Source organism: Macrotis lagotis, chromosome X (genome assembly GCF_037893015.1).
Source record: "Macrotis lagotis isolate mMagLag1 chromosome X, bilby.v1.9.chrom.fasta, whole genome shotgun sequence".
NCBI classification, from domain to species: Eukaryota; Metazoa; Chordata; class Mammalia; order Peramelemorphia; family Peramelidae; genus Macrotis; species Macrotis lagotis.
The window spans coordinates 539,502,550-539,528,773 of NC_133666.1; the positions used below are offsets into that span (position 1 = coordinate 539,502,550).

At 32.2% G+C, this 26,224-nt stretch overlaps 1 protein-coding gene across 1 annotated transcript in view; it reads right to left on the reverse strand.

Moving 5' to 3' along the window:
- The window catches only part of MMP16 (matrix metallopeptidase 16), a 395,619-nt gene that overhangs the window by 181,598 nt on the left and 187,797 nt on the right, over window positions 1-26,224 (reverse strand). Inside the window, exon 4 of the mRNA XM_074199650.1 lies at window positions 17,772-18,076. Within this exon, the coding sequence (XP_074055751.1) occupies window positions 17,772-18,076 (305 nt within the window). The remainder of the gene's footprint in view (window positions 1-17,771; window positions 18,077-26,224) is intronic.

The following is a 26,224-nucleotide window of genomic DNA, read 5'->3' on the forward strand; positions in this document are numbered from 1 at the left end:
TTATAATGTACTACCTGAGTCATCTTTTTCTAAGCCTAATACCTCCTGATTAAAACTGACACAAGAATTTTCTTTCCACACATTTTAGAATTTTAGAATTAAGAACATCTAAAAATCAATTTGAACACTAGGTGGAACTGTCAAATTAATATTAATTCATAAAATGTTGATAATACTTAGCATTTTGTTAAAAATAAAAAATATGGAACATTGATTTCTCTTTTAAGTGTCAAGTAATTATTTTTTTAAATAATCAGTCATATATGCTGATTAGATATATGACTTTGGACTAGTCATTTTACCTCTCTATGCCTCAATTTTCCCATAGGCAAATGAGAGATTAAGAGCACAGTGATCTCTAAGGTTTTCTTTAGCCCTAATATTTCATGACTCTTATTAATTTACTTTAAAAAAAATTCTAGAAGGAGCCAAGATGGCAGAGTAAAGGCAGGGACATGTCTGAACTCTCTCCCAAAATACTCAAAATATCTTTAAATAATAACTCTAACCAAATTCTAGAGTCACAATACCTACAAAAAGACTGAGTAAACAACCCAAGACAACTTGAATGATCAACAGACAGGGTCTGCTGCATAGGGTTGGAGAAGAGCACAGAGCAGCATGAGTCCTTTAGAGTGAATTGACCCCAGTCATCCAGGAATAGGAAGCTGGGTGATTGGGTTATTGGCAGCAGTAGCAATTTCCAGACCTCTCAGCCCAGGTATTGCTAAGGACAATTTGGAAGATCAGCAGAAAATCTCTGCCACTGGGGTAAGATTAAATCTCAGCAGCACAGACCTGACCCCAGCAGACCAGGAAAAGGCCTCATGAGTCACTGAATCAGGAGTGGCAGCTGCTTCTAAAGCTGTCAGATCACAGATGGTAAGGGGATCAAAAGGAGATTACAGGTGTGTCTCTTTGCTATCCTTAAAGCAGAACTCTTGTTGCTTTGCCCATACTCAGAGCTGGGGCAAAGCCTGGGAATTCTAGTCTGAAAAAGAGGAGCAGAAGGATAACAGAGGTCACAGCCTTAGTGGATCAAGGACTCTCCTCACAGTGTTGGGAAGAGAGGAATGCTTGTGGTCACCCAAAGACCAGAGCACAGGCAAGGAGAGTAGTCATAATCTCTGATAAGACTGAAAGAATTGAGAACATGCAGGTCCCTAGAAGTATTTCTGAAAACAGCTATAAAAACTCTCAAAAGCTTGGGACAGTGTGTCCTCCACTCTGGAATCAGAGTTTAGCTTAACAAAGTGTTAAAATCAAGTCATGCTCTGGGGAAATGAACAAGCAATGGAAGAAAAAAAATTGACCACAGACAGTTACTATGAAAATATGGAAGATCAAAATACACCTTCAGAAAAAGATAACAAGTCAATGCTTCTAGTTCCAAAACCTCCAAGAAAAATATGAATTAGACTCCAGCTATGGAAGACCTCAAAAATAATTTTGAAAATCATGTAAGGGTGGTAGAAGAAAAAAATGGAAAAAGAAATGAGAGGGATGTAGGAAAACCATGAAAACCAAGTCAGCAGCTTGGTGAATGAGACATGAAAAATAATGAAGAAAATGACATCTTAAAAACCAGACTGGGTCAAATAGAAAAAGACTTCCCAAAAACCAATGAGGAAAGAAAATTTTGAAAAAACAGAATTGGTCAAATGGAAAAGGACATACAAAAGAGCACTAAAGAAAAAAATAATGGAGCAAAGGAAAGTTAATGACTTTGTGAGAAATCATGAAACAATAAAACAAAACTAAAAGTATGAAAAACTAGAATACAATTTGAAATATCTCATTGGAAAAATAACTGACCTGGAAAACAGTTCCAGGAGAGACAATTAAAAAATTATTGATTTACCAGAAAGCTGTGACCAAACAAAAGCCTTGACATCTTTTTAAAAAAAATTATCAAGGAAAACAACCCTGATATTCTAGAAGCAGAGGATAAAATAGAAATTGAAAGAATCCACTGATCACCTCCTGAAAGAGATCCCAAAATGAAAACAGCCAGGAATATTACAGGCAATTTCAGAGCTCTAAAGTAAAGGAGAAAATATTGCAAGCTCCCAGAAAGAAGAAATTCAATTATTGTGAAACCATAGTGAGGATAACACTAGATCTAGCAGATTCTACATTAAGGAATTATAGGGTATGGAATATGATATTTTGAAAGGCAAAAAAAGTTTGGATTCTAACCAAGAATCAATTATGCAGCAAAACTGAACATATTTTTTCAGTGGAAAAGATGAATTTTTGAAGAAATAAGCACTTTCCAAATTTTTGATGAAAAGACCAGAGCTGAACAGAAAATATGATTTTCAAATACAAGACTCAAATAAAGCATAAAAAGGAAAGATAAATCTTAAAGAACTTAATTATCTTGAACTGTTTATATTCCTGCATAGGAAGATGATACTGACAACTCAAATGAAATTTCTCATTCATTAGGACAGTTAGAATGAACATAAATATAGGCAAGGCAGAGGTGGGAGTTAAATTTGAAGGAATAATGCATTAAAATGTAGGAGTTAATGGGTGAGAGAAGAATGCATTGTGAGAAATGAAAGGAAAAAGTAGAATTGGGCAAGTTCTTTTACATAAAAGAGGCAAGATAAATCTTTTGCAGTGTAGCAGAAGAGGGATGATGTGAAGCCTTACTCTCATTGGAATTGGTTCAAAGAAGAAATAACATATACACTGAATTGGGTATAGAAATCCCTCTTACCCTAGAGGAAAGTAGAATGAGAAAGGATTGGGAGAGGCAGGAGGATATGTGATAGAAGTGAGGGAAGATTGCAGAGAGGTAGTAAGAGGTAACACACTTTTGAGGAGGGAATGTGTGAGAGGAGAGAGAGAGAGAGAGAGAGAGAGAGAGAGAGAGAGAGAGAGAGAGAGAGAGAGAGAGAATAGGATAGAATAAATAGGAGTGGGGCAAATTAGTATAGAGGGAAATACAATTAGCAATACCAAGTGTGGGGGGAACTATTGAAACAAGTTTCTTTGATAAAAACCTCATTTCTCAAACATAGAATTGAGTCAAGTCGAATTTATAAAAAAAATAGAGCTATTATACCCAATTGATAAATGATCTAAAGATTTGAAAAGTTTTTAGAAGAGGTTATCATTGCTATTTATTTAAATCATTTTTAAATGTCCTAATTCACTATTCACAGGAGGAAATGCTAGCTGGTACAATTCTTAGGTACTTCCTTATACCTATTCGATTGGCTAATTGGATAGAGAGAAATGGTAACAAATATTGGAGGGGATGTGGGAAAGGTGGGACATTAATGCCCTGTTGAGGAATTGTGAATGGATTCAACAGTACTGTACAGCAATTTGAAACTATACCCAAAGAGCTATAGAAGCATGCCTATCAAATTTATATTCAGGAAGAGATGAAAAAGAGGAAGGAAAAGGATATATGTGTGTATATATATATATATATATATATATATATATATATATATATATATATATACATATATTTACTGTAACTCTTTTCCTATGTCCAAGAATTAGAAATTGAGAGGATACCCATTAGTTAGGGAATGGTTGAATAAATAATGGTATGTGATTAAGATGAAATGCTATTCTATTATAAGAAATGATAAACAGGATACTCTCAGAAAAAAAACTTGTATGAGCAGACGCTATGTACTATATACAAAGTAACAGCAATGTTGTAGGATGATCAGCTGTGAATGACTTACAATTTATCAACAATGCTGTGATCCAAGAGAACTCTGAAGGACAAGATAAAAAATACCATCTATCTCAAAGACAACTAAAGGTGTCTTAATACAGATTGATGTATACTTTTATTTTTAAATCATATTTTTCTTGAGGTTTCTTTCTTGGGGAAGGGGTTATGTTTACTTTTACAATATGACGATTTTGATAATTTTTTCATGTCTACATATTTTAACATATCAAATAACTTACTTTCTCAGTGAGGGGGGTAGGGGAGGGAGGAAGGGAGAGAATTTGGAACTCATGGTTTGGAAATGAACCTTGAAACTTGTTTTTGCATGTAGTTGGGGGAAAATAAAATTCCAGTTTGGGGTACTAGAAATTGAACATTGTCCAAATTATACTCCTTTAATAGAAAAGAAGATTAGAGCATTTGGGCACAAATTTTTGCTTTATGAAACATCATCATTTACTTAAATAGCTCTAGATATCTTGAGAGAAATCTGTTCCCTATATTCGAATTCCAGTGATATCCTTTCAAGTAACAATTAATAGATGCTGTTTATGAATTCCAATGCTTTATTGAACTATTCTAACATCAGTACTGCAAGATAATCATCTCTGCTGCCATTCTACTGATTTACAATCAGGTGTGTTGCTGCAAGAACTCAAATCAATCACATAATTTACATACATAGTGGAATTTTACTCCCAAATTAGTGTCAATCTTTTCAAACATCTTCTCAAAATATCCTCAAGAGATATGAGTATGGATATTTTGCCACACTATCTCAGGATGCTGATAAAATTTCTCATTAGATTATGATTCATCCACCAACATTTTCAGACAACTGTCTCAGTTTACCAATTACTCATATAGTGCAAGTCAAGGAAGAACAGAGAATGGCACATATGAATCTTTTGATCAGAGCCCACATAACTGCTAGCAAGGTCTTTTTTTTTTTGGTCTAGGGTTCTCTATTATAAGTAGATGCTATCCAAGTTGCAAAAATATGCTAGAATGGTTGAAAGACATTCCACAGTGCTTTATCTACTCTGAAAACTTAATGAAGGTTGTTTATTCACTAAATGACTAACAAAAATGGGTGAGAAAGAAGACAGAAATAAAATGAGGACTAAATCTTGCAGTTTAGGAAATCAAGCAACATTCTAGGTTTTCTTGCTTTCTTAGATGTAAAGGATAATAATTTTGTGTTTCCTGCTTTTATTTTATTATGAATCTCAGGAATAACAGTGAAAAATATGCATTACATACACTGTATGGTTTAATGTTTTTGATGTTCTAAAAATAAATATCATGGAGTTATAGATCCTGCATTTTTATTTATTATATGAAAGCACTTTGTGAAGCACTCAGCATTTCTGCCTACACGGCAAAAGCTTTGAAAATTATATACACATCTGGAAACTCCAGAGATCATGTGATCTCCTTACTAAACATGGGCCTTATTGTATAAGGCTATAAATAATGAAGAGAGACAGAGATTCTATACAAGATGTTACAGACTTAAAGAAGCAGGATTTATAATCAAGAAATAGTCTCCTCCAATTTAAGATTGTAATTACCTTTATTTCTCTCTCACCCACTTTTTACCTTCTAGTACTCATTGTCAGAAGTTATTAACATGATGTACACATAGATTGGTCTATACTGGCAAGTCTGCCTATATGTTGCATTGTTTCTAACTTATGGCTAAAAGAATGAAATGAAAAGGATTCTAATCTGTAAAATTTTAAGATATGCATGTCATTGGTTTTGTTACAAAATGCCTCTTTTTGCCCCCCCTTCTTTCCCCACATGTCAATTCCTTTTAAGAGTGAATGCTTCCCAATATACAAACTTGTATAGAAATCTTACCGTAGAGAAAAAAAGGAGAGGAAGAGGATGGGAAAAGGGGGATGGGGGGAGGGAGGTAGGTTGTAGGAGACAGAGGAGAGGGAAGATCATGGGAGAGGGTAGTCAGATGAAAAACACTTTTTTTTTTGTCATTTTGCAAGGTGGTGGGGTTGGGTGGCCTGCCTGGGAATATGAGGAAGGGTATTTGTTGGGTTTCTGGGATGGAACATGGACTTGGATCCTCCTGGCCCCAGGGCTGGTGCTCTGTCCTCTGGGTCACTTGCCTGTCCCATAACACACTTTTGAGAAGGAACTATATGATAAAGAATGCAATCCATCCCAAAGATGGAACTGATGGAATCTGTTTTTTTTCTGGAATGAAATCCATTTTATTCTTTTTCTCTTACTTTATTTTTGTGAGGTTTTTCTGGGATTTTTTGGAGGGTAAGGAGGAATATATTTACTCTTACAACAAGACTATTTTAGTAATGTGTAAATAAATAAATAAATACATACCTACCTACATACATACATAAACTTTTTTTTAAAAAAAAAGAGTGAACATTTCCAAATGAGTAATCTGAAGCTCAAATGTGTGTTGAAGTTTTGTGTTTTACCCAATATTTTATAGATAATATTTAGGAACTCTAAAATTATAACAAATCTCATCCCTTTTTCTTCTAAGATAATATAAATTGTTTGCAATAAGTAAAAACTGATCCTTTTCATATTTCTTCTAGCAAGAGAGAGCAAGAATACACAAACTCACTAATGTAAAATAAAATATATTAAACATGTGTGGCAAATATGAAATTCTATTTGGTCTTTGAATGAAAAAGATGGCTATGGCTTCAAAATATAGACAATGCTATTTTGCTAAAAGACAGGAAATGAGGATAGGTCATGATATCCTAGAACTCAAGAACAGTATAAAAATAATTGGGAAGGCAGAATGTTTTGTTGGCGAGCAACCAATAGTTCACTTGGTCTAAAGTGGTGTGAATAGGGGCAAATATAAGACATGAGCATTAAAACCAGTTGCATAGGGCATACAAAGCCAAAAATGATCAGGACAAATCAAGCTTCTGATATTTACTGTTTGGGTAACCCCAGCCAAGTACATTAATTTCTATTTGCCTCAGTTTCCTCATCTATAAAATGAGAATAACATCCACCTGCCTTTCAGAGTTGTTGTGAGGATCAAATGACATAATATTTATAAATTATTTAGCACATCTGGCATACATAAAATTGAGGAAGAAAGGAAAGAAGGAAGGAAGATAGCAAAATGCTGAATAAATGTTGCTTCCTTCCATCCTTTTTTCTTTTCCTTTCCTTCCTTCCTTCTTTCTTTCTTTCCTTTCCCAGTCTTTCATTATTCACTAAATATAAACAGAACTAAAAATTTATATCTTTAGCCTCTTCTCTTCTCTCTCCATACTCTCTAGCTAGAATAAGAATCAGAAGTCTTTTGAGACTGTGATTTGAATGTAGGTTCCAAAATTTAATTAGGTCTTTGATAAGATATAGCAATATACAATGATATATTTATTTTATCTCTCTGAAATACAGTTCACTTATCTCTAAAATGAGGATAACAATACTGGCACTACCTAGATCACAATGTGAAAATAAATAAATAAATAATATATATATATATATATATATATATATATATATATATATATATATATATACATACACACACACATGCATACACAATTTAACTATAGGGTCATTTCTGAGATTAAAGGCATTTACAAGTAATCAGGAAAGAGAAAAAGGATGTGCCTAATGTAGCAGGTGACACAGAAACTTCACCTGGAAGGAAGATATATTACGACGAAGAGAGTAACAGATTTTGTTTCAAGAATGAGGGCAAAATGAGCAAAGGCAAGGGAACTGGCTGTAAAATAGGTCCTCTGTAGTTCCTTCCAGTTGAGATTCTGGTAGTTCATAAATTCAATGAGTGGTTACAAGGAAAAACTATAGACAAAATATAAATGTTGAGGCATAAAGAGGGACAAATTGACTACACAGAGACAAATATGTTCTACCTTTAGAATCTTAGGTTTAGTAGCTTATGGAGCATTTTAGTTTCCTTTATGATCTTTTCCTTAATTAGCAATATATAACCATACCCATACGACTTTCAAGTCTTGACACTTAAGGAAGCTTTAGAGCTTGTAGGGTTTTTAGAAAATGTTCATATTATTCTTGGTGCACTTTTAATTCTAGAAGTATTAGAAGTCTTTTCTAGTAGGTAACATGTTTCAATACACACACACAAATATACGTATGTGTCTATGTGTGCTATGTGTGTGCATGAGAGGGGGAGAGAGGGAGAGAGAGAGAGAGAGAGAGAGAGAGAGAGAGAGAGAGAGAGAGAGAGAGATGGACAGACAGAAACAGAGACAGAAAGAAACGGAGACAGAGAGAGAAGGGGAGGGAGGTCACTATATATTCTAATGCTACATTGCCAGATCAAATGCTGTATTTCTACCAAAATAGTTCTACTAAATTGCCATTCTGGATCCTTCCAAGCAACTGATGAAATAGCATGCAATAATATGGTCCAGACTTGTATTGCTTAATGTATAAATCCTTTCTATTATATCTCTGACAAATTCAATAAAACTTTTGCTTGAATAGTTCTAAAAATGGGAGAACTTAATAGTTCATGAGACATTTTTGATAGTTAAAATATTTGAGCATTTCTTCAGTATAGTTATCTAGTCTACCAATGTTTTCCACACATTAGGTCTAGTTTTGTCTTGCTGAACAACAAATAATAGATTGATTGCTCTTTCATGTACTAATTCTTCCAGATTTGTAAAATAAATAATTCACTATACTACTCTTTTTTTTGATAATTGACCCCCCAAAATGTAGTTAACTCTAGAGCATATAACATATTTAATTCCCAGCCACATCATAATCAAAATTCTCTGGACAGAAATACATTTTTTCAGTGTTGCTCACAAAATATCAAATCCTAAGTCAATTATAATAATCTAGATAGATAACAAAGAAGACAATGGTATTATCAGTTTATTTTATTTATTTATTTAATTAACAAAACATGTCTAAGATTGAATTGGCTTTTAAGCAGCAACCACAAAGTTCAATCATTATTAACTAAATTGTTAAGGTCCTTTCCTATGATCTTCTATTAGGACACATTGCCCTATGGTACATAATAGATTTAAATGGGTTTCCATTAAAAGCTTTTTTCATAACTAATACTTTTGTAATTAGAAGCATTATTTATTTATATTGTTATATTTAATATATTTTATTATATTAAATATATTAACATGCAATCGATTAATATATAATTAATTAATATATAAAATATTATGTGTTTTAAAATATCTTGCCAAATTACCTAATCAACCTTGTCCCCAAAATGTTAAAATAACTTTAACCTATATAATAATTTTTTTTATAAATGCTTAACTCAAATTTTATAACTTTTGTCTAAGAATTTGTATTTCTAGCAAAAAAAATAGTCATTAAATATATAACAGGTTAGGACCCCAATCCCTTTAATTTCACATTAAGAAAGCAAGATCTAGAGACATGAAATAGCCTATCTGAAGCTTTCTAGATAGTAAATATCAAATAAGTCTTATTCCCCAGAGTTTCTGAGTCTATTCCACTATACTGTCTCCTTAATATCATCATGGGGCAGCTAGGTGGCGCAGTGGATAGAGCACCAGCCCTGGGGTCTGGAGGACCTGAGTTGAAATTCACTCTCAGACACTTAATAATTACTTAGCTGTATGACTTTGGGCAAGTCATTTAACTCCATTGCCTTGTAAAAACAAAACAAAACAAAAAACTGTTATTACATCGACAAACATTTTCAGTTTCAAACAGAACATTAAGTTATCAATATAATAATTATAATCTCTAAAAAAAGTATAGTAGTATTACTGTTATTCTAATGAAATCTTTTCTCTATATTTTCCCTATCTAATGAAATACTTATTCTGTGGATATTTCTGAAAAGGTGAGATACTCAAACTAATTGATAGGAAAGTGGATAACAGTGTATTAAGAGTTCCTGGCACTCTAAGATGCTGTTTATCTTTTTTTGAGGAAGACAGAATTCAAATTGCCTTCATTAGAGGAGCAATATGCTGTGGAAAATGAGCTGGGTACTTATCAGGAGGCTTCATGATTTGCATTTTTGCTAAATAATCGAGCTAGCTACTTGTGAGCTATAAAAAAAAGAAAAGAAAAAATAACATTCAGCTAAGTAACTGAGAGCTTTTCAAAGCTAAAATAAAAAATAATAATATATCTATCATGAAAGATGTCAATTTGTTAAGCCATGTTTTTCAAACAAAACAGAATATAACTTATACAAGTTAACTTATATATATTGACAAGTCTGTTCTCCCCACACTTGCTACTTCCTCAAGTCAAATGAAAGACTGCTTTCTAGGTAAATGATCAATACTTCAACATGGTACTATTTTAGCCACCCTGCCATTACTGTTTAAGGGTTGTGATTTCAATTAAACAGTAAATCTTTATGGTATCACATCTTCAACAGACAATTAATGTCTCCTGGAAATCCAGTGATGTTGAAGCAGTTATGTTGCAAAAAAAGTCATTTATTACAAGTCACAAAGGTAAATAATCTTATTTGAGTGGTAAAGAAAAACTTTTCCCTCCATGTGGTCGACTGAACAGTCAAAGATTCTCTAAGCATGCATGTCCAATGAATATCAAATTTGTGTAATATGAGCTGTGAAGTTGCAACTTTAATAGTCTGCTAAATCCTTTCTGATATGAAAATAAACTTTTGTTTCTGATGTTACTCTTCACAGTTTCTTTAATGATGCTTCTCATAATAAAAAATTGAACCACATACTAGCTATATAGGCTCCAAATCCTAGCATGATATTTACTTTCTTAAAACAGTGCATCTTTTTTTTTTAAATGCAAGTTTGGTGTGTAAAACATTAATTATTAAGCAAGTATATAGTGATATTCTGTATCTTTCTTTATGAAGTCTGCAAAATATCTTAGCAAAAAATAATCAACATGAATTAGTTGTATCTCTTCACTCCAAGTGGGAGAGTAATTTAAAATTTTACTCAGGCTAGTAGTCATTCCCCTGTACTTCAAATTTACAGATTTTATTTTGATCTTAAAATTTCAAATTTCTATCAGAAACAAATACAATATATATTGCTTCATAATTTTGAGAAACACTCTCACAATTATTGAGAAATGAGACCTGTATCAGAAACTTACTTCTTTGTTCTTGCCCTGTTCCCCTCCTACTTCTCAGTAAAGTAACATAGATTTCTACAACTGATAGAGTAAGTATCATATGTTCTTCTCGAGCCAATTCCAGTGACAATAAGGGTCAAACATTTCCTTCACCCTCCCATCTCTTTTTCATTATAAAAACTCTTCCAGTACTCTTTTATATCAGTTACCCCCATTCAATCTCTCTTCCTCCTTCTCTCAATGCATCCCTGTTTCACCCCTAAGTCTCATTTTTAAGATGATATGCTAATATAATCAAATAACTCCTATACCTTCTGTGTATGTATACTCCCCCTAAATACCCTAATAATGAAAAATTTCTTATGAGTTACAATTATGATCTTCCAATGTAGAATGCAAATGGTTTAACTATACTTAATCCCTTATGATTTATCTTTCCCATTTATATTTCTTTGCTTCTCTTGGGTCTTATGTTTGAATGTCAAATTTTCTATTCAGCTCATCAGGATGCTTGATAATCTTCTATTTCATTGATGTTATTTTTTTCCTCCTGATTTTGTCAAGATAGGAGATTCTTGGTTATAATCCTAACTTCTTTGCTTTCTGGAATATCATATTCCATGACCTCCAATCTTTTAATGTAGAAGCTGTTAAAGTTAGTGTTATCCTGACTGTTGATACATTTTGAATTTTTTCTTTTCTTTCTGGCTGCTTGCCTTCTTGAACTGGAAACACTTCAATTTGGCTATAATATTCTTGGGAGATTGCATTTTGTGATTTCTTTCAGAAGGTGATTGGTAGAATTTTTCTTTTACCCTCTGTTCTAGAATAAAAGAGAAATTTGCTTTAATAATTTCTTGAAAGAACAGGCATGGGTTATTTCATAAGTTTAAAATAGTTCAATAATTCTTTAAAACTATCGATTGTTTTATTTTTCAGGTGAGTTATTTTTCTAATGAGATACATCAATTTTTAAAATTCTTTGATGTATTTTTTTTGCTTTTTGTCTCATTGAAGTTACATTTTAAGTAATTTGTTTCTTTAGTGAGGCTTTATATATTTATTTTTCTGTTGGTCAATTCCACTTTTTAATGAGTTTTTCTCTTCAGTGAATTTTTGTTCATCTTTTCCCATTTGACCAATTCTAATCTTTAAGGAGTTCTTTTCAAGGGATTATTCTGTCCTTTTAAAAAAGGAGTCCATTCTATTTTTAAGGTATTATTATTAATATTTGTTGTGCCTCCTTTATCAAGATAGTGAATTTTCATGATTTTGTCATATAACTAATTTATTTTCCAAATTTTTCCTCTACCTCTCATATTTGATTTCTAAAATCCTTTTTTGAGCTCTTCCATGGTCTCGAAAAAATTACCAATTGTTTTGAGGCTTTGCATGCAGTTGTTTTTATTTTATTATCTTTTCAATTTTTATCTAGATCTTTCCTGTTACCATAGTAACTCTCTATTATAAGTTTCTTTTTTGTTGTTTGTTCATTTTTCCAGTCTATTAACTTTATACTAAAGTTAGGCTCTCCTCCAGATTTAAGGTGATATTTCCAAACTTCAGGTTTTTTTTTTGTTTCGTTTTTTTTTTTAGGTTTCTGGAAGGCAAATGGGGTTAAGTGGCTTGCTCAAGGCCAGACAGCTAGGTAATTATTAAGTGTCCAAGGCCGGATTTGAACTCACATACTCCTGACTCCAGGGCCAGTGCTCTATCCACTGCACCACCTAGCCGCCCCCCCCCCAAACTTCAGGTTTTTAATGCTTTGCTTTTAGAGCTAGTTCTAGAGGTGTAGGAGTCTTCATTCTTCAAAATTATTGGGTTGCTTTGATATTGCTGTTTATTTTTTACAGGAGAGGTGTGGACATTGCTCTCTTGGCCAGTGCCTAGTCTTTGAGTGACCGCAAGCATGCTTTTCCATCATGGAACTCTTTCTAGTGGCACCATCCTAGTAGAGTTTCTCCTCAACCTGGGTTGGTGACTGTTGTGTGAGCAATACATCAGCAACCTTTAGGGTTTCATTGACATCAAAAGATTTCCTATAATCTCCTTCTGATCAGTTGTCTCACTCCCTTACAATCTATGACTTGAAAGCTCCAGAAGTTACCATCCTTTAGTCGTTCTATAGACTTGTTGCTGAATTGTTGATGTGAAGACTATGCTGGCATGTCCTATGCTGAATTAGACTAGACTATATTTCACTTTCACCCCAGTGAGATAGACTTTTTTCTGCCAATCTTCTAAGTTTTTAGGACTATAAATTTTTTTCATTCAATTCTTTGGTTGATTTTGCAACTTTAGAATTTGTTTTGAGGCAGTTTTATGCATTTTTGGAGGGGGGGTTGGGACAAATCAAGTGAGGGCCTTGTCTTTACTTAGCCAACTTGGTTCTTCCTTCTCTTATAACATGCAAGATGCCAGGTACTTTGAGATCACAGTGAAGAAGATAAAATAATATGGTAAAGAAAGTTAGACTGAACATGTACTTTTGAATTCTCACCTCAAAAATAATTAAAATTAAAATAGAGTGATCTGATATGCTACTTATAAAAATAGCATTTACTTTTCTATTTCTGCAATGCCAGAAACAAAATGCCTCCTCCTAATTCCAAATAGTGTGTATATGGAACTTTGGAATTTGGAATTAGATGTAAAATCAGTTTTTGGAGAAGGTGTTCTGTTAACACAGGTATAACACTGGGGACACATAAAATGTAATAAACCTCAAGGAGCTTATAATATAAGAAGGTGGACAAAATTAATAGAACAAAAATGAATTATCAAACATATAGTACATAACTTTAATAACTTTGAATTTTTAGCTTGCACATGCTGAGAAAAGTGATGATAAAAAAAGATGAGTGTAACAGAAAAAGAATAGTTTTTGATGGGGGAGAATGGCAATGTTGAGAAAGTTGTAATAATTGAAGAATAAGATGAAATTCAAAACAGTACATTAGGCCAGAAATTTCAATATAAATATTGGGGGAAGCACATACATTTGTATGTATGTTGTTAAAACTTTTATTCCCTATCAACTTCAATTCTTCTTTCTTCAAAGTCTCATAGTTCCCATTTTGAAACACATGCATAGATGCACACATACCACATTTTGCTTTATCCCTGTTGTCAAACATCTCAAAGAAGTAAACTAGGCCTTTTCATTCCATTTTCTTACCATCAAGTTTCTCATGCTATTAGAACCAGAGAAGTCTTACTTTTTCCTTTTACAGATCGGGAAACTAACATTCAACAGACTAAAATATTTGCCTTGAGGTATGGTGAAGAAAGTCAGCTTTTTAAAATTCTAGGTCATGTTCTTATCTCAATATGAATCTCCAATGCCTCCTTAATATGAACTATCACTCCCAATTACATTATTATAATAATACTTTCTATTCTAAAATCATGAACTTATTATTTTCTCTTTCCCTTAATATCTATGCCCCATAGTTCTAGTAGCTGTATTGTTGGATAAAGGAGAATGTCCAGTTTCATAACTTTTGGTATGCATTTCCCATTTTGGGGGGAGTAATTGAATGAATTCACTACTCCATCAAGACTATATTTCCATGAGCAGAACCAGAAAAACATCGTACACCTTAACAGCAACAGGGGGATGATCAAACTTGATGGACTTGCTCATCCCTACAGTGCAACAACCAAGGATAATTTTGGGCTATCTGTGATGGAGAATACCATCTATATCCAGATAAATGATTATAAACTTTGAACAAAGATCAAAGACTATTACTGTTAAATTAGAAAAAAGTTATATTATTATGTAATTTTACTATCTCATACTTTATTTTTCTTCCTTAAGGATATGATTTTTCTGTCATCACATTCAACTGAAATCAATCTACAACATGGAATCAATGCAATGACTAACAGAATGTCTTCTGTGGGGGGAGGGAAGCAAGAATGAGAAAAAAAATTGTAAAACTCAAAATAAATAAAATCTTTCTTAAAAAAGAGTATATTTCCACATTATTTCAACAATCATCCTTTTTGTTTTGCTTTGTTTTTTGTCAGTCTGATGGATATGAGAATTGAGATAGTTTTGTTAATTTTATTTATATTTCTAATAATGAATTGTAGCATTTTTATATGATTGTTGACATATTTTAAGAATTTTTTACACATTTCACAGATAAGAAATTGAGGGTTCAAAAAGTTCAAATGGAAAATCAGGATTGCACTTTTTTCCTTTTAATTATTTAAGTCATTGTCTAGCATCATCCAAATATTCTTTTGATTAAAAGCAAAAACAATTAAGTTTTAAAACATTTATAATCTAAGATAATCTTTTAGTGTATAGATAACAAGTTATATTAATTGAAGAAGATATTACTGGATTTAATATAATAATTGGGATAAAACATTGATAAAGATACATTTTATTATAAAAGCAGGAAAATATATAAAGGCATGTTTAGAATATTTAAGAAAAATGCTCATGTGAAAATAACATTAAGATAAATAAAAAATTCTGTCATTTTAAATGTGGCATGGAATGTTAGAAAAAGTTCTGGCACTTGGAATCAGAGGACTTCAACTCTGTTTCTTAGGCATTGTATATGATTGAGCAAATCACTTGTGCTCTTGAATCTAATTTTCTATTCTGAACAGTGTGACTAATAATGTTTATACTTTTGTACTTTATAATATTGTTGAAACAATTTTTTTAAAATTTAGAACACTAAAGAAATGGTTGATAATTCAATTTTCAGTGAAAGCATCAACCTGTGTTATCAGAGGAAGATTCCTTCAATGGGGCTACCTTATTCCAATAAAACCTCCTTTTCTTTGTCCCCATTCCTATTATTATCTTAACTAAACAAAACAAAATTAAGGAGTGGAAGGTACAAAAGATAAAGTATGTCAATTAACTCATCAATCCCTCATTTTAACTGCTAACAATTCAACTAAATTCAACAAATTTTTTTAAAGTGCCTAATGTATACAAGAAATGCATGAATAGAAGAAGGTGTGGGTGAGTCATAAAAAAGAGAATGAAGGAAATCAGATATATATTTTTATTTGATGGCTTTATTTTAGACCTAGGGAAAGCCTTTAACACATTGGATGGAATTTATGGAATGCCATGAAAAAGAAATTTATAGTTTGTTCAAGTGGAAATGGGTAGCAAACTGAATCCATGAAAGTAAATAGACACATTGATGAATGAGTTATAGATTCAATGTCTTATTGAAGTGATAGGAAATGTAAACAAGACAGGGCTTTACTTTGAGGAGCCACCATTCTATTATGTTTCATAAACATTATCAATCCCTTAGTAAGTTGAGATACTAATGGCCTCCTAGTCAAAATTTCTGAACCTAATTTCATTGCAAATATTTAGCATTGTTTTTGGGAAAAATAAATTGAATAATTTAAAAGATTATCTTCATGTTAAATTAGCATTTTTTTTGCTAATTTCTTTTTCTGAAATAACTTGAATTTTAAAAGTTTAACATAATCTAAGAAATTTCACTAAGGGCTTTTTAGACCTAGGTATTCAAACAATTAAGGCAATTGTATTAATCCAAATAACTAAATCTTTTAATAAAGTAACCAAGTTAAATTTGATAAAATAACTAATCAGGGAGGAGTTAAGTGTTTTTCTTAACCTAATTTGCAGTCATGAAAGGATAATTTGTATTCCAACAACATTCTTATAGACTATTGTAATAAAATATATTGTACCACTGAAGTAAAAAATGAAATAAGGAACTTGCAACAAGGCTGTATTAGGGTATTAAAGGCATAGACTCACATTGATTTCTCCCTACCCAACTCTAACCAAAAACGTGGTATTATAAGAATTCATTGTTTTTAATTCTATTTTTGTTAAATCAGACACACTGTCAACTACATTATGTAATTTTTTATGTATCTAAGTTATTGTAATTCATAAATATATTACAAAAATATATACACACATACATACATAAATATAAATTCACATTTGTAAACCTAGGATGCAGAAAATCAGAAAAATAATCATATGAATGAAGGTAAGATGTATATTTGTGCATGTGCATGTGAGTGTGCATTTGTATGCATACTTGTGTACCGGGAAGTAAGAGTAAGAGAATCACAAATTTTAAGTTAGATAAACTGAAGTAACTATTCTGCTCAATTCAAAGTTGAAAAAAAAATCCTGACCATAAAATATTCAACAAGTGGTCAGTCAAATCTCCTAGGAGTAAAAGTCTGACACCTCTTGAAGTGGTCCATTCTACTTTTAGACAGATCCAATTAATTTTTAGTTGTTTGGTTTTTTTTTTTGACATAAAGGCAGTCAGAAGAATAAAGGGCATGTTAAATAATAGATTCATGAATAAACTCAGAGGAAAAGGCCAATATAAGGGAACTGAGGGGGCACTGTAATAAAGGAAGGAAAGTAAGCATAGAGAAATTGGGTAACATGGTATGTTGTTGATGTTATAAGGGACAGTGGAGCAGACAGGAAATACTGATCACAGACAAAAGGTTTGGCAATGGTTAGAATTAAGAAGAACACTTTGCATTGAAGAAGAAAAGGAAATTGGAATCATATTTCATATAAGCATGCAAGATTTAAGATCGTTCCCTAAAACATAAAGAAAATGAGACAGAAAACTTCAACCATTTGTAGAGTATAAAAGTAATACATGAATAGTATCTGGCTTTCATTTGAAAGAACATATAGAACATCATATTAAGTATAGATTACTCTTTATTCCAAAGGCTCCTAGAATAAGTGAAAAACACACAAATAATTATTTTAAGAAAATAACAGAAATCATCATCTGTTTCAACAATCACTTGGGCACTATAAAGTCAAAAAATATTCTTACATTTTTGTGGTACAACTCTGCAGAACGAAGAAAGGAAACAGAAAGAAGGAAGAAAGGGGGGAAAGGAAGAAATAAGACAAAGGAAAGAAATATAAGAAAAGAAAACGAAAAATTGTGCTTACCATCATGATTAGGATTTCCTAGAGTCCATGGTTCATCTGAATCAAAATGAGTATCTCCTCCAATTCCTGGTCCAGGGAAGTAGGCATGTGCCAAAAAACCTCCCTCTCCATCAAAGGGAGAACTGTCTCCATGAAAACCTGATGCAAAAATGATTGTTATGTCCACATCCCTTTTGCCATTTTCTAATTCACTGTAGGGAACTTCTTCAAATGTCAGAGGAGTTACATTCTGCCATACATCAAAGGCACGGCGAATTGCTTTACGTGTTTCAGGATCTCCTACTTTTGGAGTTACGTTCTTTATGCTGAAATTGGGAAGAAAAAAAACAAAAGAAAAAATGAGTAGAAAGACTTGGTTTATTTTATCCTGCTCCTACAGAAACTGATGTAATTAATGATGACAACAAAACCACCCTTGAGCAAGGAAATATAATTTTATTTTAGAAGGGAAGATAATATTAATTTCTATTTGTAAACTCTGGATCTCATCATAGCTTAGCCATTTGATTCTCAAACATATAATATTTGTCTCTCAGGTCTCTAATTGCAAAATTTTTCTATTCCGAATGCTTGATAGTGTAAACAGTAGATAAATGAGCTACTATGCCTCTTTAGGCACAACAGGAAATAAGCCTTGACATGTCACCACATGCCATTGTGGCCAAATCGCTATAGATCTTTCCAGCTGAAATTAAAATAGAAATTGTTTTGTTCTTATAATTACTGTCAGAAAAAAACATTGAACTGTGCTTATTAGATAGTTCTCAACAAGGTCTTATGGATAATTTTAGCCTTTCCCTTATCATTAGATATTTAGTTTCCAAAGTTAATTATTGATTTAAAACAAACAAAAATACCTCAACCCCATCACCATTTCTGATGTTTTTCTTTAAATATCCCATGAAGTACTTAGTGTTTTCTTGCAAAAATTAAGTAGCATTAAAAAGTCATCCTTTATGGGTAAGATTTAATAATTTGTCTTGTCAAAAACAATTTCTTCTAAAATATTTTAGCCCCAACTCTTTATTAAAATATAATAACAGATATACCTCCAATAAACTTTGCTTCCTTTGGTATTTATTACACATTGATATTTTAATTTATTGTCCTTGTTAAATGTGAATAATTAGGTGTGGAAGGAGACAAACTTTCTTCAATAACATGTATTATTTTGAGGAAAATGTAATCAGTCTAAAGATCTCATTAAAAGACTTCTAAATTCACTATGTAAAGAAGAAAAGTGAACACTGGTCTTTCTTGAGTTAAAAATTCTACTTATACTGTGAGTCCCATTGTGTTTTTGAGATCTACAAATTTTTGGCTCATGAACAAGAGTGAATAGCTACATTTACAACATACTTGATTAATTTTTTAAAATAAATTAAGATTTTAGGAGATCAAACAATAAGTACACTATCATTATTCATAGGAAGACATTTTATTTAATTTTTTTCTGCTTAACTCAAAACACTTTACTCTTCCATCCCAAAGTGTCCTAATTCATAGGACAATGGATCCACAACTATGAACAAATTAATTTTGGTTTTTTCTTAAATTATGGCAGTACTACATATGTAGGCAATTGGAGAATGGAATGAAAAGAGCTTTTTAAGTGCAGTGACAAAACACAACAATGGCATAATTTTCTACTTCAAAATAATTAGTTGCCTTTCTTTCATTTTTGTCATCTTTTTTCCTGAACTTCTCTGACTAGTGATGCAGCATTTGACTACTAGCTATATCATTCCCTCTAATTTCTTCTCCTTGCTTACTTTAAGACTCTTTCCATCACTTTAAAATATTTTTTTTTATTTTTTTTTTTAGATTTTTGGCAAGGCAAATGGGGTTAAGTGGCTTGCCTAAGGCCACACGGCTAGGTAATTATTATTAAGTGTCTGAGATCAGATTTGAACCCAGGTACTCCTGACTCCAGGGCTGGTGCTTTATCCACTGTGCCACCTAGCCGCCCCTAAAATATTTTTTAAAAAAAATCTTTACTCTTTAAAACTCTTCTCCACTCATCTGAACTCATCCTTCTCTAACCATCTCTTATTTCTTTAGTGGCTCTTATCTTCTTTTTTGACTTCTAAGGTTTGGGGTTCATTCAAAGTTTTGTCCTGTTCTTATTTCATATTTTCTAATTATACTGTCCCATTTGGCAATTTTATACAGTCTCATGACTTTAACTATTACTTCTACCATATGCAGATTTATTTATTTCTGATGTTTAGTACTTATGTTATTCTACCTTAGGGGGTATGACACAGTGAACAGAACATTAGCTTTGGAGTCAGTAAGACATGACTTCAAATCTTGCTTCAGATATTTACAATATTTCTTACACCAAGTTGATTATATAACCTCTCGATTCGCTTCTTTAAATGAGTAGGGTGCATTTGATGTCCTCTAAGGTTCTTTGCAATATTATAACTATGTATCATGAGCCAGTAAGTCACTTAACATTTTTCTCATCAGTAAAATAAAGAGATTAGACTAAATATTTTCCACCATCCTTTCCAGGTCTAGATTTATGATGCTATGTCTTCCTTGGAAATTTAAAGTAATATACCAAATAGCATTTTTATCTGGCAGTCTGATCTATTTTTCCTGACAGTTATCAAAAAAATTCTAAAATTGTAAGACTCACTCTAGGATTTATTTTTTAATTTCATAAAGTAAAATTATAATTTTGATTTTTAATATTAATGCATCATGAAATAAAAAAGATAACATAATTTGTATTCACATTACATTAATTGCAAAGGTAATACCAAGAATAATGCTTTGTTTGATTTGCATACATTATGATACTTAATTTACTAAAAAATGGACAAAAGTTTTCATTAATTAAAAATACTTAAAATGGAGAAAAAACTTTATGATTTCTCTAAAAGAATTTAAAGAATGTAGTATAGATAAATATTTCCATAGACTGAAACTCGGAGATATCATATCATATGGAATCATATAGAAACATAAATAAATGTAAGGATTAGAACAATCAAATTTTCACAAAATATTAACTGTGCTAAATATACATCTGAAAGAAGTTAGGTATAGGGGGATAACAATAATAATAATTATTATTATTATTGTTATTAATAATAGTATGAGAACATTTATAAAGTTATTTATGGCTTGCAAGGAGTTATAAAAACAATTCTGGGTTCTACTCAGTGTAATTACCATCAGCTGACAGAAGTGGAATGGACTAAGTGATATGCTAAAAGTCACATGACTATGAAGTACCCAAAACAGAGTCTAAATTTTTCTTCCTAATTCCATAATCATTGTCCTATTGATTGTGCCATCTAGATACCTAAAAAAGAATCAAAAGCTTGAAGTGAGGCCCTAAATAGAGAATAAGTCTCCTCTTAATAATTCAAGACATATTATAAATATTTGAAAAAATATTTGCTCTGAAAAGGATGTTATAATAAAATTAGAATAAGGTAACAGAGGAACAGGCTTTGGAGGTAGTAGGGACCCCAGTAATTACTAAGTCCAGATCACACTTGAAAGGAGTCCCTACATAACAAACAACATGAAATTATTCATTCTGTTAGAAGATCTCTAATAAAGTGAAATCCATTAAATTACATGCTACCAGATTCCATTTTTGGACACATTACATTTTCTGAACACTTGTCTAAATTTCTCTCCTTGTAAATTATACCTCTTGCTCTTGCTTCTATCTTTTCCTTATGGATACAAACAGAACAAGTCTAATATCTCTTTTACATGAAAGACCTTCCTATACATCTATCCTGTCTCTATACATCAACTCTTCATAAGACTAAACATATCAGTTCCTTCAAGAGATGTTTATGTTCTGTGAACTCAAAAGTCCTTCACTCTCTAGGTTGCCTTCCTCTGTATACTGTCCAGATCATCAGTATTCTTCTTAAACTTTGGTGCCTCCAAAACAACATAACGTTGCAGATATGATGATGATGATGATGATGATGATGATGATGATGATGATGATGATGATGATGTTTGCCCTTCCTTCTCAAAGAAGATCATATCAGGGGAGGTGAGGTCATGACAAGGCACATGAATTGGGTTTTAGTGAGGGAGTGCTCTCTCCTAAGTCATCAGTCTCTCTTTCTCCTCCAGTTATTTGAGTCTAGCAGCTAGATATGAATCAGAATAAATGGAGCTAGTCCTCTTCCTAATCCAGGAGGAAATATATTCAGCATGAAACTTTTTTGGCCATATTGTCAAATGGTTTTCTAAAATCAAACTAAACTTGCTCTGCAATATTATTCTAAGTCTGGCATAATTTGCTTTAAATAAAACTATTCTGGCTCTTAGTAATCATCAGTTCTTTACTAATCATCTAATCTAGATTTTTCTCTATTGTATCTTTATGATAATCAGAATTAATGCGAATTGATTTCATTTTCTCAAGTACTTGCAATATATTTCTTTCTGTTTTCATGTTGTCAATTTTGGGTAAATTTAAATATGTCTATAAAATAATAGTTGTGATGATCATTGCTTGTAAATCCTTATATGATAAAACTTATGGTACTTACATCATTGTTTACAATTTTTATAAGATAAAACCAAGTCACAGCTCTTCATTTGTATATTAATTTGCAATGCATTTCCATTACTGATATAGACAATGACTACCAAATAAGAGGAGATAATTTTGTAATATCAAACTTTGTTTACTTTAAAAAAAATAAATCCAAGGATGGACCAAATCATCTTATACTGGATTTCTATTCTTAAATATGTTGCTGTTATTTCCCTCTTGTTTTTTTCAAATGAGACATTTTCTTTTTTTCAATTTTTTAATTATATGTAATTATAATTTTCAACATTCATTCATATATATATATATATATATATATATATATGTATTTCTACATCTTTCCCTTCCCTCTCCCCCCTTAACAGTGAGGAATATGTTATTGTTATCCATGTACAACTATGTTAAATATATTTCCATATTAGACATGTTGTAAAAGAAGAATCAGAACAAAAGAAAAACAAAAGAAAAAACAAAAGTATTCATTGAAAATTGCGTGCTTCGTTCTGTATTCAGATTGTGCAGTTCATGCTCTGAACATGGATGGTATTTTCCATCACAAGTCTTTTAAAATTGTTTTTGATCATTTTACTGCTGGGAAGAGTTAAATCTATTATAGTTGATCATCATACAATTTTGCTGTCAATGTGTACAATTTTCTTACTTCTAGTTCACTCAACATTAATGTAAATCTTTCTAGGATTTTCTGAAATCCACTTGCTCGTGATTTCTTTTTTTTTCTTACAACTGAAAATTTTTCCTAATATCTTTCTTCCCCCTTCCTTTCTTTTTTTTAGGTTTTTGCAAGGCAAATAGGGTTAAGTGGCTTGCCCAAGGCCACACAGCTAGGTAATTAAGTGTCTGAGGCCCGATTTGAACTCAGGTACTCCTGACTCTAAGGCCAGTGCTCTATTCACTGCACCACCTAGCCACCCCAGCTTGTGATTTCTTACAGAACAATAGTCCAATGACAGATTTCTAAGCCAATGAAAAATGTTTACTTCTATGATCTGAAGCCATAAAAAGGAAAGTAAAATAAAAACTAGTGTTTTTACATAGAATTTTATAAATGCTAGAATTCTAATTGTCAATTCTCAATTAGAAAATAAAAATGAGGCATTTTTTTCTATATGTTTATCAGTAATCAGGAAAATCACAAATCATCAATGAGGAAGAAAACAGAGAAATGAATTTTTTAAAGTACAGATAAATATCGACTTTGACAAAAACTAAATGATTTTTCCTATCTAATATCACTATAGAAACTAATCAGATTAATTAAAAACTCCAATTAGATTGTATTACAAAGAGAGATACTTAACTTTCATTCATGAGCAAGAACATTATTGAAAATGTTAAATGCAAGAAATTAAATTCCTTCAGAAAATTCAAGAAACTAAATTCTTCTGCTTCATTTCGAGTGAATAAATAGCAACTAAATTCTTTTTAGCAATTTTCATTTAACCAGAATGCTAGCCCTAAGATAGTATTCTTCAAATATTTGTATAATCAATCAAAGAGTGGGATAATGGGTTGCATTCCATCTTCCTGTTATAGTCCAATCTGGGACATAAATTTAACACAACCAATATCCCTACCTCCTAACACTCCTCTCTTCTGTTCCTTCCCTCCCATTCTTCCCCTTTTGAGTCCCCTCTCAGTCTCTCGGGTTAATTATAGATTATTGTATTTGGACACTCAAAGCAGAATAACTACATAAATATCAGTAGAAAAAAATTGCTACCTCCATAAATGTCCCTTGTCTGAGATCACCTTGTGGTTGTAGGACACATCTCTTAGAAGATAGATTTCATGTTCTCAGCAGTTAGTAGTCAGTAAGAATCCTACTATGATTTCTCCATGAGAGTAGGACAAAAGGAGTTGCTATAAAAGACCAAGTATAGCTAAATTGCAATTTATATAAGAAACATCATTACATTATCTTTTCCCCAAAATTCATTCTTCTTGCAAACTTCCCTATTAGGAGCAATACTCCCATCTCTGATTCTTATATGAAATAAGATATTTTCTGATAATTTGTACTGAATTTTCTATCTACTGATATTCTGATAGTCATGGTGCATATTGCTTTCCTGATTCTACTTATCCAGGATTATAATTTTAGTTTCATCTTTGTTACTTTATTTGCTCTTATCTCAAATATCTAATGAATTACTAATCAATCACTCAAATAAGTACCTACTATTTCCCAGTTTAGGGATAAAAATAGAAAGGATTAAATAAAGCCTGATAAGAAATTATTCTTTTTTGTCTTTATTTATTTTTTATTCATTTACACATTACTAAATTATTCTTGCTTTAAGACAAAACATAATCTCTCCTCCCCCCTACAAAAAATAAATCATCATAAGAAATAAAATTAAAAGAAAGGAAAATAATTTGCTTTAGTCTGTGTTCTGATACCATCAGCTCTGTCTCTGGGGTAGACTGTAGTCTTTTTTTTTTTAAGAAAGATTTTATTTATTTTGAGTTTTACAATATTCCCCCAATCTTGCTTCCTTCCCCCCCCCCCCCGACAGAAGACAAGTCTGTTTGCCTTTACATTTTTTCCATGGTATATATTGCTCTAAGTTGAATGTGATGAGAGAGAAATCATATCCTTAAGGAAGAAAAATAAAGTATAAGAGATAAAAAAAATTACTTATAAGATACCAGGCTTTTTTCCCTAAGTTAAAGGTAATAGTCTTTGTTTAAACTCCAGAACTTTTTCTCTGGATACAGGTGTAATTCTCTATCACAGATAGCCCAAAATTGTCCCTGATTGTTGTACTGATGGAATGAGCAAGTCCATCAAGGTTGATCATCACCACCATACTCCTGTTAGAGTGTACAATGTTTTTCTTGTTCTAGATGGATTGTATTCTTTATCATAAGTCCATCAAAGGAATTACTTCCATATTTTTCTACAGTTGCTGTTGCTGATTGCAATTCCCTCCATCCATTCCTTCCCACTCACATTTATTATATTTCATCTCTCTTTCACTCTGTCCCTCTTCAAAAATGTGCTGTGGGGCAGCTGAGTGACACAGCATACAGAGCACCAGTCCTGGGACCAGGAGGCCCAAAGCCTACATCCCACCTCAGAGACGCAGCAACAATCCAGCCCCCCATGGTCACGAACAGGCCACTCAATCCCAACACCTTGCAAAAAGTATAAAAGAAAATGTGTTATATCTGACTATCCTCTCCCATAATCTACATTTCCTCTATCACCTGTCTACCTTCACCTCCTCCTGTCCCTATTCTCTTTTTTTCTAGATTTCTGTACTATATTGAGTATGTATGTTGTTTCCTTTCTGAGGCATTTCCAATAAGAATGAAGGCTCCCTCATTCCCCCTCACCTTTCCCCCTTCCATACCATTGCAAAAGCTATTTCTTGACTCTTTTATATAAAATATCTTAGCCCATTCTACCTCTCTTTTCTCTTACTCCCAGTATTTTCCTTTCACCCACTGACTCCATTTTTACAATATATTATACCTTCAAATTCAGCTCCCTTGTGTGACTTGTCTTTATAAGCTCCTTCTAACTGCTCTTATAAATGGGAAGGTTCATATAAATATTATCAGTTTCATCTTCCCATGAAGAATACACCTAGTTCATCATCATTACGTACCTAATAATTTACCCTTCTCACCCACACTCTCTATGCTGAGTCCTGTACTTGAAGGTCAACCTTTTTGTTCAGCTCTGGTCATTTCAACAGGAACATTTGAAATTCCCCTTTTTCATTGAATGTCCATCATTTCGCCTGGAAGAGGATGTTCATTTTTGCTGGATAGGTGATTCTTGGTTGCATTCCAAGCTCTTTTGCCTTGCAGAACGCTATATTCTAAGCCCTATGAACCCTTAAAGTGGATGCTGCTAAATCCTGTGTGATCCTCACTG